We start from the raw sequence: 18110 nt of genomic DNA on the forward strand, positions 1-18110 counted from the left end.
GAACACCGTGAGGGGCTTCAGCTTCCAGGTACCGGGGATAAATGCGACCGAGCCAACCATAGAATCTTATCCTAGCAACCAGAAAACCGAGACATATTGGACAAGCCAGAATAACATGAAAAAGAGCACCGATGTCTCGAGCAGACAAATACAAATAAGTGTAAGAAGTGGGTATTGTGAAAAAGCATTTGTAGAAGTGCTGAGTGAGTGATGCACAATATAAATTCTGTAAATACTGATTGCGTATAGAGTGGTTACTCACAGTGTAATTACAGAAATTAAGAGAAAAGCAGCATATAGATTTTTAGCTATTATAATTATACAGAGTGTCCACCGTGAGAACCCAACATTTTGAAAGTTTATTTTTATTTCATTTCAGGTCATACTGTTGTGATTCCAATAACAGCAGAAGCAGAAACTCAATAATTTTACGTGGTAATGTTGTAGTTCGTGCTAGAACCACAGTGGCGCTAAAACAATAAATTGTTTCTAAAATGGCCATTCCAAACGAGCGTGCACAGGTTTCTGTAACAAAATAAGCCCCTCTGACATCCAAGGCTATTAAGAAGTGGTGTGATCAGTTTTTGAAATTGTAGCGTGTAAACATGGACGAGGGTTCTGAAGACAGCAGGTTAGACACTCTTCGCGCCATCAAAGGCGCCCATGTGCAAGTGCACTGAACTGAGTTTTGTGAGTTACACTGAAAACTTGGTGAGTTATATTATCATTTTCATGTATAGTAATCATGGTATACAAATTTTCCTTTCCACTATATTTGTTTAAAATATTGGAGTCTCAGGGTGGACACCCTGTATATTCAAACAATAATGATATATTGATTTCATCTATTTTACTTAGCTCCCCCCCCCTTTTGAGTAATCGCGAAGATAAGGATGATTGGTGATGTCCTGAAATTTATCAAAGGACAATCACGAACATATATGGACATCACACAACAAGTTCCACGGAGGAATATACTGCGAGAATCTAGACGCCAGAGCCTCGTTAGTCTGCAAAAAGAAGTTCACTACTTTGAAGTACTACATGGAAGAGCGGTTGACATTTGGGTGTCTTCACATAGAGTCACCTCTTCCAACTCCCTCATATTAACTTCCGCTATGAGCACAATATATTTGCCATATAACATTAAACTAGTCCACGGACCCAATTCCCAGGTGATCCGCGAAGGTCTGAAGACATGTTACGAGGTTTAATACTTGACGCGAAGGATCGAGGAAAATGAAACTGTCGATTATTAAATGAAACTACTAAAAAAAAAATATATTTCACGGCATACTATAGGCGAAATCATGGCAATATTTTCTAAAGGAATGTTCGAGATTTGTAAAAGACGAAAGTATTAATATAACATCCTCATTTAGTTAGTCCTCTGCGAAAAACACAAATTAATGAGAGATAATTAAAACCGTATAAGTATGAAACGCGTTTGTCTCATTTAGGAATAGCCGGCCCCGTGGCGGAGTGGTTAGCACATCGCACTACGACGCCAGGGGCCGAGTTCGAATCCCGGGCTGGGCATGGATGTTTGTGAGTAACCATTCATCAATTTCATCATATCATCACTCATCCCCATCTTTGCAAATCAGCCAAAAGTGGCACAAAAGCGAAGTAAAATAAAGCAAATCAATAAACAATCATTTAAGAGTACAGTACTGTATTTTAATTGTAATGCCCTTGATGAGCAACTTTAAAAAATGTTTGATGCAATTTACTCCTGGAGATTCTGTCCGTGGTAAATGGCACGTTGTAGACCAAACCATCTTTTACGTGAGGAAGTGCATCCATCACAACTATTACACGCAGGCACAGCCTCTGTTAGGGGACCAGTGCTCCAGTAAACTATAAGCAAGATGCTCGACAAACTTATGACCACAGTATATGTCTTGAGCACGCCAGTTCGCTAACAGACTGATTGCCACACTGGTCCATCATCCAATACATAATAATGAAACGCTGTCCCGCAATCAAGATATATTTTTCAATTGCCTAATAACAGAAACAAGTATTATTCTTAATATTACAATAAAACGCCAGATCATAGATTACTTGCCAGCAGAAAATCCCCTATTTAACAACGCATATTCTGGAAGGCACAATCACTCATGCTAAAACTGCTAAGAATTGTTATTTTTCTCGGGTCTCCCAGATGGAGTGGTGATGAAGTCGTCGCCTTGTAATCACGGAGTGCCGGGTTCGATACCCGGTAGTTCGGATCCCACTTTAAAGTAGGTCCAGTCCCTATTAGTCCATCTGTGTAAAAAAAAAACCCCACTTATTATTTTTTCGACGAATAAAATGTTGTGTAAGAACCTCATTCATGCAAATAAAACACCAATGATTATGGAAGAGAGAGAGAAAATACACATCATCATCTTGGCTGTGGTTCCTATCTCCAGAGCCTCGTTAACCTGCAAATGCGGTAGTGTCTAAGATGGTCCATAATCAATAAGGGGTATTTTTCACAAGAGTGACAGCGGATTACGCGGAAAAAAGTGGATAGGGGTCAAACATGTTACCCGCAGAAAAATCCGATGAAACCTTATTAGTAATGTACGCAAGCAGCACGTAACCCTATTCACATGTATCAACCCGAAGCACGGTTAAGTTTCCTTGGTGGCAGGAAGCTCGGCACTCAGACTCTCTAGGTCACCATGAACTCGAAGCCTTGAATGCAGCCCCGGTGGTTCGTTTCCCATTTAGTTTATTAATTATTCGTGAGCCATCCTTGTTTAGGAATGGGCTTGGTGTGGGCCCTAATGGCTCACATGGCATTCTCTAACAGCGAAATATCCATTATGTGGACGCTAAAAACGGCTCCATTCCTTCCGAACCTACGTGAAGTGTGGAGGGGGCTACACCGCCCATCATTTTTTTTACTGCCGTAAAAAAATCGACGAATTGTACTCTCTGCAGTGTACACTTAACAATATAGCGACCCCGAAGTATCTGAGAGGTAAGGTACTTGTTTCTGAACTGTATGTACATGTATGCAATCATGTAGACAGAGTCAACCATCATACTGTAACGTTAAGAATCAAGTGTAATTTTACTGGCAACTTAAACGCCAGCGAAACCATCATTAGGAGTGAGTGTTTCGTAGAGATGCGACCGTTTCATAGTAATGAAAGGCAGAGATAGTTTTCCATAATTACCTAAATGCAATTTCACCACAATATTTACTTAAATTGCTAGTGTGAGTAACTTAGAGAATTTAACAGGAACAAACCAGTCTGTTCTCTCCTACATACCACGCATTCATTACTTACCAAAAAAAGGGCTTCGCTTTAATTTCATGACATTTTGTCTTACCTAGATTTACACGAACCTAGCTGGTTTCCGTGGCGGAGTGATCAGCCAGAGGTCTCAGGTTCCAATCCTGGTAAAGGCACGGATGTCTCATTTCGTCTGCTCACCATTCATTCTTACCGTTGCTTGATTGACTTCGCTTTTCTGCCACCATTGGATAATCGCCGAGATGAGGATGAATGATGATATGACAATATTGACGAAAGGACACGTACAAAGAACATCCATGCCTAGGATTCGAACTGGGACCCTTGGAGTCGATGCGCGCTGTGCTAACCACTCTGTCAACGGAAGTCGGCACGGGGAATTGTTCTTTGCGTGTGAATATTGAAAAGGAGATTATCAACTAATCTCCATCCACTGTAAGAACGAAGTTAATGTAAACAAAATCACGTGACTTCTGAGACACAGCTCCCTTGGGTCTATTGTTGTTTTATCCATGAACACATTGATCGTGCTGTACAGTTCATTATGTAAGATCGCACAACTTCAATGTATCAGCAACGTTGAGTGATATAGCTTCATCACATGAACTATATCCCTACGCACATTATTCCTGCACAGCTACCATTGATATCACCAATAGGATTTCCCAGAAATCACGTGTATTTATTTATATGGGATTCGTTTTCACAGCAGACAGAGAATAGGAGGGATAAAAAAAAAAAATTTGCCCGAATCCAGTGGGCGACAAAACTTTGTTTTCGCTCAGATCACATAAAATTCTAGTTACGGCTCTGAACAAACGCAGCTCAGTTGAAAGTGCACGGATATAAAGGTAACTAACAATTGAGTTTCTTTCGCTCCAATCTAAACTTCATATCATTGTTCTACCCTGCAGTTTAGGCAATAATATGAGCACCCTATACATATATGCGCGTGCGCGTGTGCGCGCGCACGCGCGCCGAGAGGGAGAGAAAGATGGTTTTGAATCTAACATTATGGAAAAACACAAGGCTTCATCGAGGTTGGACACTAAAAAACAGAGTACATACGTTAAAAAATGCTTATGTTATTTCAATATTGATTTCCAAACACCGAAATTCCTACGTGGAACGAACTGAATACCTTGTAACTATGCCAACATTCATCTCCACGCCATTAAATTGCTCCAGCTAAAGAAGATGCAGTTTAACCTTAGGCACGGAACAAAAAGGGAACAAAATCCTCTCAGATGCCTGGCAGGTGTCTCACGGTTCTCCTTCAAATAAACAGTCAAGTTGTTAAGCCAGGGCTCTTACTGAAGTGGTATTACTCTCATGACAAGTTTGACATGTTGAACTCTTAAAAAGCAATTTTTTAACGTTTTACATTCTTCAGCAGCAAGAATATATACTAGTCGTAACAACTGTGAACATAAAATGCCATTACGTTGATATTAGTGTTCTACTGCAGTAGGATGGGAAGAAGTGTTTTAGAAGTGGAAAAATTAAGATTCCCCGGAGCCTTGGATGGAAATAACAGTTTAAAAAATGCCTTTTATCTACAAATTTCACTAAAAATCTCTATAAAAATTTTCGAGACATGAATGTTCTTACTTTGTGGCATATGTAAACGTTTTCCCTGTGTTTTCAGGTTGCAATCAATTAGATTTAAACGATTGATTGAATTGGTTCAATTCGCTTTGCTTTTCTGCCACTGGCTAATCACTAAGATGAGGATGTGATGAAATTGATGAAAGAACGACAAAGAACACCCATCCCCAGGCTTGGATTCGAACCAGGGACCCACGGTGTCGTAGCACGCTGTAATAATAACCTTTTTCATATTAATTTTTATATTACTTTAACACATCATATTATTATACATTATCGATTCTATTGATTGCATATTCTGTGCAACAAACAATGTGAAATCTGTGTAACAAACAATGTGAAAACAGAATACACTGTAAATGGGCATTTGCCTGTAGTGTCATGTCTTTAAATAAATAAATAAACACTATATTTAAACAAGAAAAATTTGAAGGAAAATATTTCCTATCATTCACTTAGTCATGAATATCCATTGCAAATATTATGACTGCTTGGGAGGATTCACCTGTAACCCGTTTTGGGGTTTAGTTTACAATGACATACACCAGGCCATATCTGTACACTCACGACATATATTGCGATGCTATGGAATCACTGAGACATTTATACACTTTTTCTGACAGACCACACAAATGACGATGAATATGAAATAGTATTAAAACACGCAAGCTGGCCTGGCCCATCAGTAACATGTACGAATAGTAGAGATTTCATCAAAGGTTTCAATCATTTCGGGGCGACAGCAAATTTGGCCCGTTGCTTTGGGGAGCCGCACAACAGAATTGACTGTACGATGTCTAGTAGTACTTTTTTTTTGTAATTGATGAGATAAGAAACAGCATATTATTCCGCGTGAAGTGATCATCGTTAAATTGACAATTACGATTGACTTATATGGCCGTATTGTGGGTGTGAGGGCAAAATTGTGAAAATTCAGCAACTTGCAATCAGCAAACATCGATCACCACGAAGACACCAGTTGTTGGGACACTTTTATTTTTTTCTTCTTTCTTTTAAGGTTGTTCCTTTTTATGGCTGCGGGCACATTCAATTCGTCTTTTGCATTTCCCATTACACTCCTTTCTCCGTCGGAGCCGAGTTCATTTCTTTCCGCGCCGCGGTCTGTGGTGGGACCGTTATTTCTCCAGGAACCGCCTCTCTTCCATTCCAGATTTATTCGCTATAGGGTTTCATAGCTGCTTTGAATGTCCCGTTAACCCGTTCCCAATTTCACCGCCGTCCGTCCCTCCCCTTCCCCTGCTACTTTTCTTCATGAAAGGTTATTGGTTTTTCCTCCCCCCTTTTACATTCTCCCTATCCCACAATGCCTTCGGAGTGTTTCGTCGGGGAATGAGATAATTAACTCATTCATAAGACGATTACCTCGTGATTTCGATGAATGCTACAGCTTCGAGGAAAATGAAGCTTACACTCTTGATACTTCTCTTTCTCTTTTTCATAGCGTTCCTCTCTCTCTCTCTCTTTCTCCTCTTCGTAGTTTATACGGTCGTAATTCGGGTGTTCCCGGCCACGCAAGGATATGCATGTTAATGAACGTGATGCTGGGTCGAACCTGTTCTTTTGACTCGTACAAATTCTGATCCTGTTGCTTCAATATGCTCTGTGTTTCCGTTAAGAGACCGGGGAGAAAATTTTGCATCTCATAAAATTTCTAGAGCCATTGATTTTGTAATTTTTGTTGCCGCATAACACAAACTCTCCTGCAGCAAACTAGACCATTTTTCTTTCACCCCTTCAGTTTCTTGCTGGACAACGCCGGTCTCTCCTCGATACAAAATTAAGAATAAGAGTTCATGTACGGTTGCTGAAAAAAAATCAAGGACCATCCAGGTTATTCACAAATGATTGTGGAAAATTCCAGTTCAGCTATGATAATACAGTCCTATAGGCAGTGTGTTGAGTGATCCACTCACAATCTCGCTACCGAATTTTCCGGGTTCGAACTACGACCCGAGTATGGGCGTTCCTTTGTGAGTGCCCAATGATTCATCCTCATCGTTACCCTAAGCAAAAAGTGGCAGTAAAGTGAAGCAAAATAAAATAGCTGTCACAAAAAAAAAAAAAAAAAAAAAAAAAAAAAAAAAAAAAAAGCATTTTTTACATTTAACGTCACCTTTCTGCCACTTGTGGATAACCGCGCCGATGAGGACGAGTGATGATTAGATGAAGGGGCACTCACAACTAACACCCACGCCGGGATTTGAACCCGGGAACTTGCTGCGGTGCTAAGAGTTCCCATTACGGGAACTTAAGAGCTACATCAAATGGTCCAACTCTGAGCTTTATCAACCAATACAAATGAACTTTCTAAGCTATAATAATACCGCTCGTGTAATTCAGGCAAAATTTTGATTGGTAGAGCGAAATTTGTTGCCCCCTGGCCTTCTAGATAGAGAGGTCCAAGTTTGGGGACGAAAATAGGTTTTGATCGAGGTCAGAATGCCTCGCTATCAGAAATTTCCGATGACTTGAGTATCGTTCTGTACAGTTTACTAACATTATCGAATTCGGCCCTCGTTGGTGAGTTGTACACTTATTTCACCTGAATGGTGGATCACCACGTTAATCGTTCACCGAATCCCGAACAAATATACACACTAACGCAGTGTTTTGTAGGACCAATCATGAAAAATAGGGGGCAAGTGGATGTGATACCAACACTATCTACAGTTGTTTGTCATCGGCACCCAACCCGTCTACATGCTCTGGGTATTGTGCTCAGAACATGGAAAGTAGTAGTAATCAAAATGCTAATTCTCAAATTTGTTCTTAGAAGATCTATACCTCCCCCTTTACCAGGAACTGACGATTGGACAGCAGCTTACAAAAGTGAATGAAGGTTCGTAATGCCATTACGAAGGGTTCTTAATTGCATAGTACACCAAAACTGTTAAAAATACAGGGTTATTACAAATGATCTTCCCGATTTCACACACATGTAAATCACGTTCAATGAAACTCAGATACAAAAAGGTTTCATCAATGTAGAGTAACTCGTAGAGTTTTATTTCACATCATTTCAGATACGGTTGGTAACACTGCCGCATAATAACTACGAGAGAAAATGGCTGCCGTCAAAGACAGAAAAGCGTACACCAGACTGTTATTAGTTATTTCCGTACAGTGTTTGGTGCAGATTCACCCAGCCGGCATTCGATTCGTAAATGGTACTCTGATTTTAAAGGGGATGCATTTGTAAGAGAAAGTGAACTGGAATACCCGTCAGTAAATGAGGAAAAGGTGGAACGGGTCCATGCAAGTTTTACCAAAGGGGCTCACATTGAACACTTGCGAGGTCATGAAATAAAACTTTACGAGTTACTTTTTACATTGATGTAACCTTTTTGTGTCAAGAGTTTCATAAAACGTGATTTATGTGTGCCTGAAATTGGGAAGATCATTTGCAATAACCCTGTATTCCAAAGGTAACCAAAAATTAAAATAGCATGCATATTACTATATAAAAGAATTATTACAATACTTTAACAAGAAATATGCTAGTGAAATGCAAAGGATAAATAAAAACACCCTAGCCAATGAAAAAAAACGACTAAAAAACAACACAAAACTTTATTCGACTGTCATTTCATGCATATAGCACAACTATCGAAGCGGAGCAACACAACAAGCTATGGTACATGCGCAAAACGCAAACTCCCCATGTTTTCTGCAGTGCGTCGTTATGTAAAGGACATGCGAATATTTTCAACAAGTATCAATACATCGACTTGCACCGAGCCGTGTGGCCAAATTTGCTCTTATGGAGTCAGTTGACTGTGTATTTGTGGTTCTAATTTGTTTAATGTAGCGTTTCGATTACGTGAGAGAACAAACACAGATCCGAACTCGGAACCTTCCGGGGGTAGATCAATTCACGGAAACTGGTTTTTGCGCTTTATACAATTTGACCGCTTGAAAACTTCATTCAATTTTGCTTCTTTCTACAAATCTCGTTTGGCAACACTGGCATCCCGATTCCCAGAAGAAAATATCCTGAAGTGTGCATCCCTCCTTAGATATCGCAGTACCATTAGTTTCCACTCGTAGATCCTCGCAGCTTCCCTATTCCTTTTCCACGGTCTTATCTTTGCGCCGTTCATTTACTTCTCATCCTCTGGCTTGCGCTCCCTCAATTTGAGTCCGTTCCACAACATTGCCTGCTCTGTCATCCTAGCACGACGTAGGTGAAACGACAGGGTCAGACCATTTCGAAGGCAGGGGAAGGAAGGATGGCATAGCTTCTACGGCAGCTGTCGATGCTTTCATGTCAGTTGACTGGTTCCTCACTCAAAGTATGGCAATAATTTCTGACTGCAAGACGTCTGACACCCACGCTGACACAAAAACCAAGCGGGGAGTTCTTGTCACCTGTTCCCAACGAGACATCACGGCGTAACGGTCTTCTAATACCAAGGTTAATGCGAATAATATACTAAACACCCACACCCATGCCAATACACGTATTTGAAAAAATAAAATAAAAATTTAAAAAAGCAGAAACTCCAGGAATAAGAATCTGAATATATGAAATACACAAAGACGGCTCAACAAAACTTCTCTACACATGAACCACAACCAAGCTCAACTTGTTTGAAAACTTGTAAAACCCAAAATAAGATCCGAAAGGAACTTCGTTGTTCCTTGCTATACATGTAGTGTAACCTGTTTCCACAAACGACATTCGACAATGTTCTTTATTACCTAAAGTTTCGGCTCCTTAGAAATACTTATTCAGTAAGTTGCAGTTTTGTTTCTTCAGGCATTGGTATATTACTGTGAATCAACATTAGACGGAACGTTTACCTAGTAGTGTAACTCACACCGTTGAAGTGTGCCAAACTTGGGATAGGCTGATTCGAAACTTTGGAGAAATCTCCAAATTCAGGTGACGAATCTTGGACTTGAGAGTCGAGTACGAATCTTGCCCATCCCCACATCAAACACAAACCCCTAAATAGGTTGTGTTGGGCCGTTACTTGAGAAGTGTTACGGTGCAAATGGAAAGTCATGGTGGAATTCATAAAATGTAGTAGTGAATTTTCCCCATCCTCCGTTGGCGAATACTTCACGCCTTCAGATCATATATGATGAGAATTGAGTAAGAGTTCATCCAGTCAGTATTTCTTTTTTTGGAAGGGAATTAAGAATTACTAGACCTTGTCTCATGCAAGTGTACAACGGTTTATAATGGTATGTATTGAGATAAAATTAATTTCATAATGTTCATGTTCTGAATTCGGGTCATTCGGTGCAAGGACTCGTTTGTAATCTAATCATGAGATTTTATTAGACTGTTCTAAATAACAAATATTAAAAAATAAATCTCCCTTCTTTTCCTGTGTCGATTTCCTACCTCTTATGAGGATAAGTGATGAACAAGTGAGATGATGGAACAGACACTGATACACCCTTGTCTTACCCAGGATTCGAAACTGGGGTCTCTGGCTTCGTAGCGTGTTATGCTGCATGAGTTGATGTAGAACAAAGAGGCCAAAGCCATTTTTAATTCGTTCTCAAATTTTTACAGCTTATTGAAATAAACCAAGTATACTAAATGAACTTGTAATGAAGTAATTCGTAGCATACACAAAGAGGAAGATGGAATTACCGTACACATTATTACATGTAGACCATGATAATTACGATACGGGTAGGTGAACTTAACAACAGGAAAAACTTGCCGCATCTCCGAGTGATACGAGCAAAAAGACACCCAACCACGCATGTTCTGAGCCCGTAAGATAAACACCGGCTTCACAACCAGACTTAACGAACATTAACATCATGTACAACAGCTTGAATGATGCTCCACCGTGGCAATGTTCGCAAACGTGTCAGAACAAGGAACATTTTAAACATTAGTTCACACGTTGCTTGACATCTTCGCCACTCCAGACGCACACGTACACGCACTGGAGACTTGCCAGGAAAAAAAAAAGTAGCTGCAACACGTGATTAACATATGGGAGCAACTTCGAATTGAAAATAAAAGGTGCGGATGATGTATACACTCGTACTTACCCAGTGCTGCTGAGGGACGTCCGCTCCATCACTGGGGTCAAGAGACTGCAAAGAAAAACAAAAAGCCGTCAGTAAAGAAAACCTTCGAAAACAAACAATTTAGTCGAGAAACTTATCGAGAGACTTTGAAGTTGAGATATGGAACAAGTCATGCTAGTTACATGTAACGCCAGTAAAATTGGCTGCTCAATAAAAAAGAAAATAAATCTACAACAGCACTTCTGACAAAAGTCAAGCATACCATTCAATATGTTCTTACTGCTTTAACTAATTATACCCCAAATGATGCCTGTGTGTGTGGATGCATCAAGCATTTCCTTCCACTACTATAGGTCTTTTCTAATTTTACGGCGGGCGCTCTACATGCTGGCAAGGGAAGTGGGAAGCAGCCTGTAGAACGTAGTGCACGTGGTACTTCCTACCGCCGTGGCATAACTCTCGGCGCCACCGCTGTTGTCTGATTGGTCTGCGGCGTAATCCCCGCTCCCCTATAGTGTGCTAGAGGAAAATGATTCCGGTCGAGCGCCAAATAGTTTGCACGCGCGACGCTAGATAGCGTACGGAATTGAGACCTTCTTCTCTCGAATAGGCGAAACGATCGGTATACCCTCGAAGCTTAGTAGTACAGTGGGATCCATGAGTATTACCGTGCAAATTGTCCACCAGCATGTTCGTGCACTTTATTTAACCCAATAAGAGCTTCAAGAATTAAAAGAAAACTAAAAACAAGCTGTTTACAACTTCTGCACCAGCATCCATAAAAATCCTTCGCTTAAAAAGACATGGGATGTAAGAGAAAAATTAATGAAAAATAGTCATGGAAAATTTGCCAGGAAATACTCATGGATCCCACAGTACACGAATAACCGTATTTTGTCTGTGGTAGTGGGTTGTCAAATGTAGATCGTGAAGTGAAATTGAAACTTAAATGTCATGTTAAAATGTAGTTTACTCTACCTTACCAATTTGCAGAGAGTGATACATGAAAATGAAATAGATGATTCTGGGAGGAAACAACCAGGACGGATGTTTTACATATAGGTATGTGTCTGCGATTATTGTCACACTAAAATTATATTCGAATGAATACGCTCGAGTGTAGGAGACTCCAACGAGTACGGGAGTGCGAAAGTGGTCCTCTACTCACTACTGGTTTAAGATGCCAAAATAATAATTTCTAGCAGGCCGATAGCTAGGCGATGGCCAGACCAGTCGAGGTCTCTGCAGATGGATTTACTTCAATCTTCAGAAATTTCCTTCCAGAACAATGAATAACTGGTCTACACAGGCAAGGTTTATACAAGGTTTGTATAAGAGGACGCCCGTGGCTAATCACATCGTGAGACCCCCCCTATATACAATTTCAGTTATAACTTTTAGGCCAAGTTATGTCAGATGTTTCGTTGTATTTTTTTTCCATTTCAAATTAGTCCTTTTGAACATTTTGGTATTTTCAAAGTATTTCTTCCCAATGGAAGCTCTTGTGCAGACAGAGGCCTGGGGCTGCAACACCCCGCTCACTCACCCCCGGAAAGCATGCAGGAGGGGGGGTCCTCTACCTTTTTTATTGTGAAATTCTTCACAAAATAATAAAGTTATAAAGAAGCCCTCCAAGGCTAAAGTTATAAAGAAGCCCTCCAAGGCAATCATTAGACCAACGGGGAGGTTGTCTAGTAATGACCTATGACGAAATCTTCTCAGATCTTTTACATATTCAAGTTTTATTCTCCTATTTTTGTCTTGGACTTTCATCTATTTGGTCTACAACACGTGGAAGATGCAGGGTCGTTTTCTCGAAATTACATGGTCCACCGAATAAAGGAACAACTTATTTAGCATTCCAAAATATGTTAATACATGGTTCTACAATTGAGATCTTGTTCAGGTGTGCACATCGACAAAAAAAACAAAAACGTATCGACTTCACACAGCAGGTATTCAAATTTAACAAGTCACATACTTGAAGAAAAATACGTCATGAGTTAAAAACTCTCACCAGCGAGTTATGTATCACCAACAACCCTCAAGGCTCAACCGTCCTTAATTCGACGTTGCCACGGTTCTTGTGGATCAAGTGAAAGAGTTCATATATGCGTGAGGACTTCAGAGAAACTGGTCTCCTTCAATGGCAGCATTTTTACATTTCTTTTTCATTAGACATTAACGTCTCTCCTCAACCAGAGGTTCACAAAAAGAGATTTTTATTCTGGAGACGAGGTAAACATGCCTATTTGGCAACTGTGTATCGAGTGCACCTGCTCTTAACCGCACGCTAAGGCACGCGACCGGCAAGTCGCCGCCATCAAGCCGACGGAGCAGATGTCCATCAGTAGCCCTGGCTTTTCTTTCAATGGGGAAGGAATTTCAAAGCTCCCCTACGCATTCCCATGCACAGCTGCCTCGCCACCTACAACAAGAATCCCTCGCAGATGCACAAAATTCACACAGCACGTGCGTCCGCCTGCACCGTCGCATGGTTTACCTGCAAGGGCATACCAACGATACGAATGTAAACAAAATGGAGATAACGCACAGGATTCGGGGGGGAAAAAACAACAACCTGCATTTGGATTTGGCATTACGTGTCGGCGTTCTACCTCTTTAGATTGAGGATGAATAGGTGAACCCCCATCAGAAGGAAATTCTGGGATTCGAACCCCAAACCTTCTGTGACGCGAGTCTTGAGTCGAACACTCAATTGCACCCGAAGCAGTCTAACAATAGACATGTAATTGTTTTCTTATTACTTAGCGTCACGATTCTTCCACTTTTGGCTAATAGAAGCGATGAGGTTGAGTGATGACGACTACATGCAGAAGGAGTCCAGGATTTTAGAAAGGAGGGGGTTTACACATACTATTTTAGTAGTTAGCCCTCAATTTGCCACCTTTTCCTGCCTTTCACGTTCTTCTTTTTAGGAATACTGGGCAAAAGGGCAAGTTATGACCCCCCCACCAACCTCTCCTCCCCCCCTTGGACACGCCCCTGACACTAAAGAACAACTCAAATCCGTAAACATTTTTAATATTTTCTTACTATTATTAAGTTTGTAAACTCACGTGACCAGTTTTCTATGAGATATTGTAAAAACTACGTAGTCAGGTATTGTGCTAGTGTGTTTCTAGCTGGATCGTTGAAAATATCCAACATTCGTTGTGAACAGACGGAAGATATTTATGGGTATTTATCGAACGGTTACCGAACGATATTCTGGATTTAATTTTGTCTACGGAAGTGACGCACGAACAGCTGTTCTAATCGCCGAACCTATGATTTCACGGGAGCTACTTGGGTTTGGAAACGGAAAGAAGGTCAATTTATAACCATAACCTCTAGGCCTAGCAGCGACGGATAACGGAAATTTCACATTTTTGTATTTACGAAAAGAAAAATACGGCAGCTGGCAAGGACCGGGTCACCTTGTGGCGAGGCAGCAGATGCGTGGATGAAAAGGCAGCAGCGAGTGGATTCTCAAGGAACCAGGTACGTTACTAGAGGAAGGAGTTCACAGACACGGCCTTGAAGGTTGTAAACCTCTCGCTGGGCTTTGCTGACATCTGCTGGCACGCGTTCGCACTTCCTCAGACGAAAAGCACGACTGGAAACAAGCAAAGAGCTAATTTCCAACCAATACTATTCCACTTGAGCAAACAAATTCGCAGTTATTGTTCTGACCGCACGTTCGAGCTTCGGTACGAAAGTGCTTGCCTCGAAAAGTCAACTGAATTAATACGAGAACCCTATGCTGGTGTGTTCAAGTTCTTTTCCCCACCCCTTCAAAATCGGTCATTTCTTGCTCACTTCAAATTTCCTTTCTCTTTCTTCCTTGTTCCTGTTTCCATGCACGTCCGCAGGATTTTTTTCCAGGGAGCGGCAAGCAAGGTAAATGTTCTTGCAGGGGGGCAAGGTGGCACATTTTTCTCCATAATAGTGATCTCCACTCAAAAAACACTGTTTCAGACTGAAACTATCATGTTCCTTCAAAGTATTTATAATAATTAACAAATTACTGTTGCTGAAATGAAATTATGTGTGAAACATATAATTTTCCGGGGAGGGGGTGCCCCCTACCGGACGTCCATGCCTGTTTCCTGTGCCTTCGGATTTCACCCGGTCTGAGTATGTGTGTTCTTTGTGAATGTCCATCATAACAGTTGGGCTGAAAAGTTCGTAGGCTAACATAGTAAAAAATATTTTTTTTGACAAAATTCGATTTTATTATTCAATATAGTTGCCTTAGAGGGCGATACAACGATTATAGCGGTCATACAATTTTTCGATGCCATTTTTATAGTACGATTTCTCTGTAGCCTCAAAATAGGCCTCAGTTTCGGCGATTACCTCTTGATCAGTGCTAAATTTCTTTCCAGCGAGCATTCTTTTAAGGTCTGCAAACAGGAAAAAGTCACTGGGGGCCAGATCTGGAGAATATGGTGGATGGGGAAGCAATTCGTAGTCTAATTCATATAATTTTGCCATCGTTTTCATTGATTTGTGACACGGTGCATTGTCTTGATGAAACAGCACTTTTTTCTTCTTCAAATGGGGCCGTTTTTTCGTGATTTCATCCTTTAAACGCTCCAACAACGCTATGTAATAATCTCAGCTATCTCGATCAACTTCACTTTACGATCATTTAAAATTATTTTGTGGACTTTTTTGATGTTTTCGTCGGTAACAGCCTCTTTGGGGCGTCCACTGCGTGCATCGTCTTCGATACTCATTTCGCCTCGTTTAAATTTAGCAAACCACTTCTCAACGGTTGATTTTCCTGGTGCAGAGTCCGAATAATGTTTATCAAGCCAAGCCTTGGCTTCAACAGTATTTTTTTCGCCAAAAAGCAATGCTTTATTAACACACGAAATTCTTTTTTATCCCTTTTTTCACAATAACAAAAGCTGCTTCACTCACAATGCTATATCTCACGAACTAATTATCCGGCAGCTGTGAAATTTATACACGTATCTTCTGAAGGTTAGTACTAAGTAAAAATCACATGGATTTAATTCTAGTAACGCCATCTATGAGTCAGCCTATGAACTTTTCAGCCCAACTGTTATCATCACTCATCCTCATCTTCGCGATTAGCCAAAAGTTGCAGAAAAGCGAAGTAAAATAAACCAAATCAATCAGTCAACCTTCGGTTTTCAGGTTCGGCTGGACTTTTGACAGACGCCAGCGAAGCCATTTCCAAAAGTTCCACTCCTCTCGAAAAACCGCAATAGTTTCGTGGCTTCATAAGCTTATTAAACTATTGATAACATCCAGACAAATAAATTAGACAACATGAAGATTCGTGTGAACTAGAAGAAATTCTAAGCTGGTGTAAATTTCATATTATGTTATGTTATATTGTTCTATTTTTGCATTTCTCCTTTACGTCGGAATAGAATGTGTGGCGTGTATCTTGTGCCACCTCGGTGTGATAACTACAGTAGTTACGTATGCGCACATAACTGATACCCACAGCTAACTCCGGGAGATCTCTCACAAGGCAATAAATATCTTATAAATAATGCTGCTACAAAATACAAATATGATTATTATGCAGTTTCCGAATAAATAGTCTTGCTTTGCTTGTTTCGGATTCCAGCTCATTTTATCCATACAAATTTCCCCACTTTTACATATTTTTCGGGTGTCCTTAAATAAATTTTTCTACCGTTCTCCAATGTCTAAACTTATGTTAATTCAGTTTGCAGAACATCTTTTGTGTGGAAATACCAAAGCTATGCAACCTCCCCCCCCCCCAAACACGTTAAAAAACCGCCATATTTCCTTTCATTTAAAAACACCTGTTATATCAAATTAGAGTTTACTGGCATTTGAAAAATCCATATTTGCTGCAAGTTCAACTCTTTAACAACTTTCTTTTATTCAAACGCCACGTTTCCTAACCCTTTCAGAGAAGTGGGAAATCTTTCTTTATTTTTTTTTTAAATAAAAAAATTGGTAATGTTACATTTAATTTGGAAGTACATGTTGCGTAAGAAAAATATGGAGTTTTGTCTTGGACTGGAAAAGTTTGTCTTATTTGCCCATATCTGCACTTATAACATTATGTGGAAATTTCACATAAAGTGATATAAACACTGGTTTCAAGGGCCTATTCATCAAAATCTGTAAATGATAAGAGTATGAATGACTGATTTACTGTTCGCAATCAGAGCATTGCAATTACATTAGGAAGAGTATTCGTGCGAGAAAAAGTTCACTTTTATAGTCAGTTTAATCAGGACAGAACGTACATTTGAAGATCTAAATGCAGTGTGGCTGCCCAGGGAATCGAACCCGGGATCCTTTGGTTTCAAGTCAATGCGTATTAAATTAGTGTTCTGAGAATGTGCAGGTACATGCAAGTCGCTTGTCCATAAAGAATATATGGATGGCATTCTGTAAATACTTATTCATAATATTTTTTTTACAGATCGTATATACAATAGCTTCCAGTTGCAACATTGTGAGAAATCTATTCTCTCTTGTACAATGTTGAATTGTTTTAAGTCCACGTTATGCACAGAAAGGCTATCGAGACTGGACCTACAGTTTAAAGTGGAATCCGAACTACTATGCCATGTGCCTCCACCAGGTATCGAACCAGGGACCCCTTGGTTATAAGGCGACGACATTACCACTACGCCATCGAGGAGGCCGTCTCTTGTACTATGTTTTGTATATTTCAGTAGCAGTGCCCATTTCGACGATACTGAAATAGATGCATACCTGATGCGAAACTGTTACTCTTCGCCTTAAATACATTATGAACATTTCTCTCTACGATTTCCAACAATACTTATATAGTTGTCAATAAAATCATACGTGCAAAGTAGAGTAGTGTAGTGTTTCAAATTTAATTTGGTACTACTGGAAAATTTTATGAGACAACCTGTATTACCATCAAAATGTACCTATAGTTTTATTCTACATCACAAAATACGGAAAAGTCTGAATGCTTTCAACGTACCTACGGGTGGCACGCGATAAATTGAGCAAACTGTTTTCATTGTGAAAAACAGGTGTTCAGACTAGATATCAGCTACATGCTGATAAAGCATATCAAGAACACCCCCATTTAACTGTTCACGCCGTTTCACTTAATGTACCCCCTTTCTAATTATCTCCAGTCTTTTAACAAACAAACATAACCCGTGTTCAATGTTTTCTATTCATTACAAACATTCTTGATTAGTCTCTCTTCTTGAAAAT

The 18110-nt window shown here is 40.1% G+C and overlaps 1 protein-coding gene across 14 annotated transcripts in view; it reads right to left on the minus strand.

Moving 5' to 3' along the window:
* da (transcription factor daughterless) overlaps positions 1-18110 on the minus strand; it is a 338039-nt gene that overhangs the window by 208056 nt on the left and 111873 nt on the right. For all 14 annotated transcript variants that reach the window (XM_083137037.1, XM_083137007.1, XM_083137022.1 and 11 more), the window contains exon 5: positions 10905-10949. In XM_083137037.1, the coding sequence (XP_082993163.1) occupies positions 10905-10949 (45 nt within the window). The remainder of the gene's footprint in view (positions 1-10904; positions 10950-18110) is intronic.

Source organism: Lepisma saccharinum, chromosome 1 (assembly GCF_977018435.1).
Source record: "Lepisma saccharinum chromosome 1, izLepSacc3.1, whole genome shotgun sequence".
NCBI lineage: Eukaryota > Metazoa > Arthropoda > Insecta > Zygentoma > Lepismatidae > Lepisma > Lepisma saccharinum.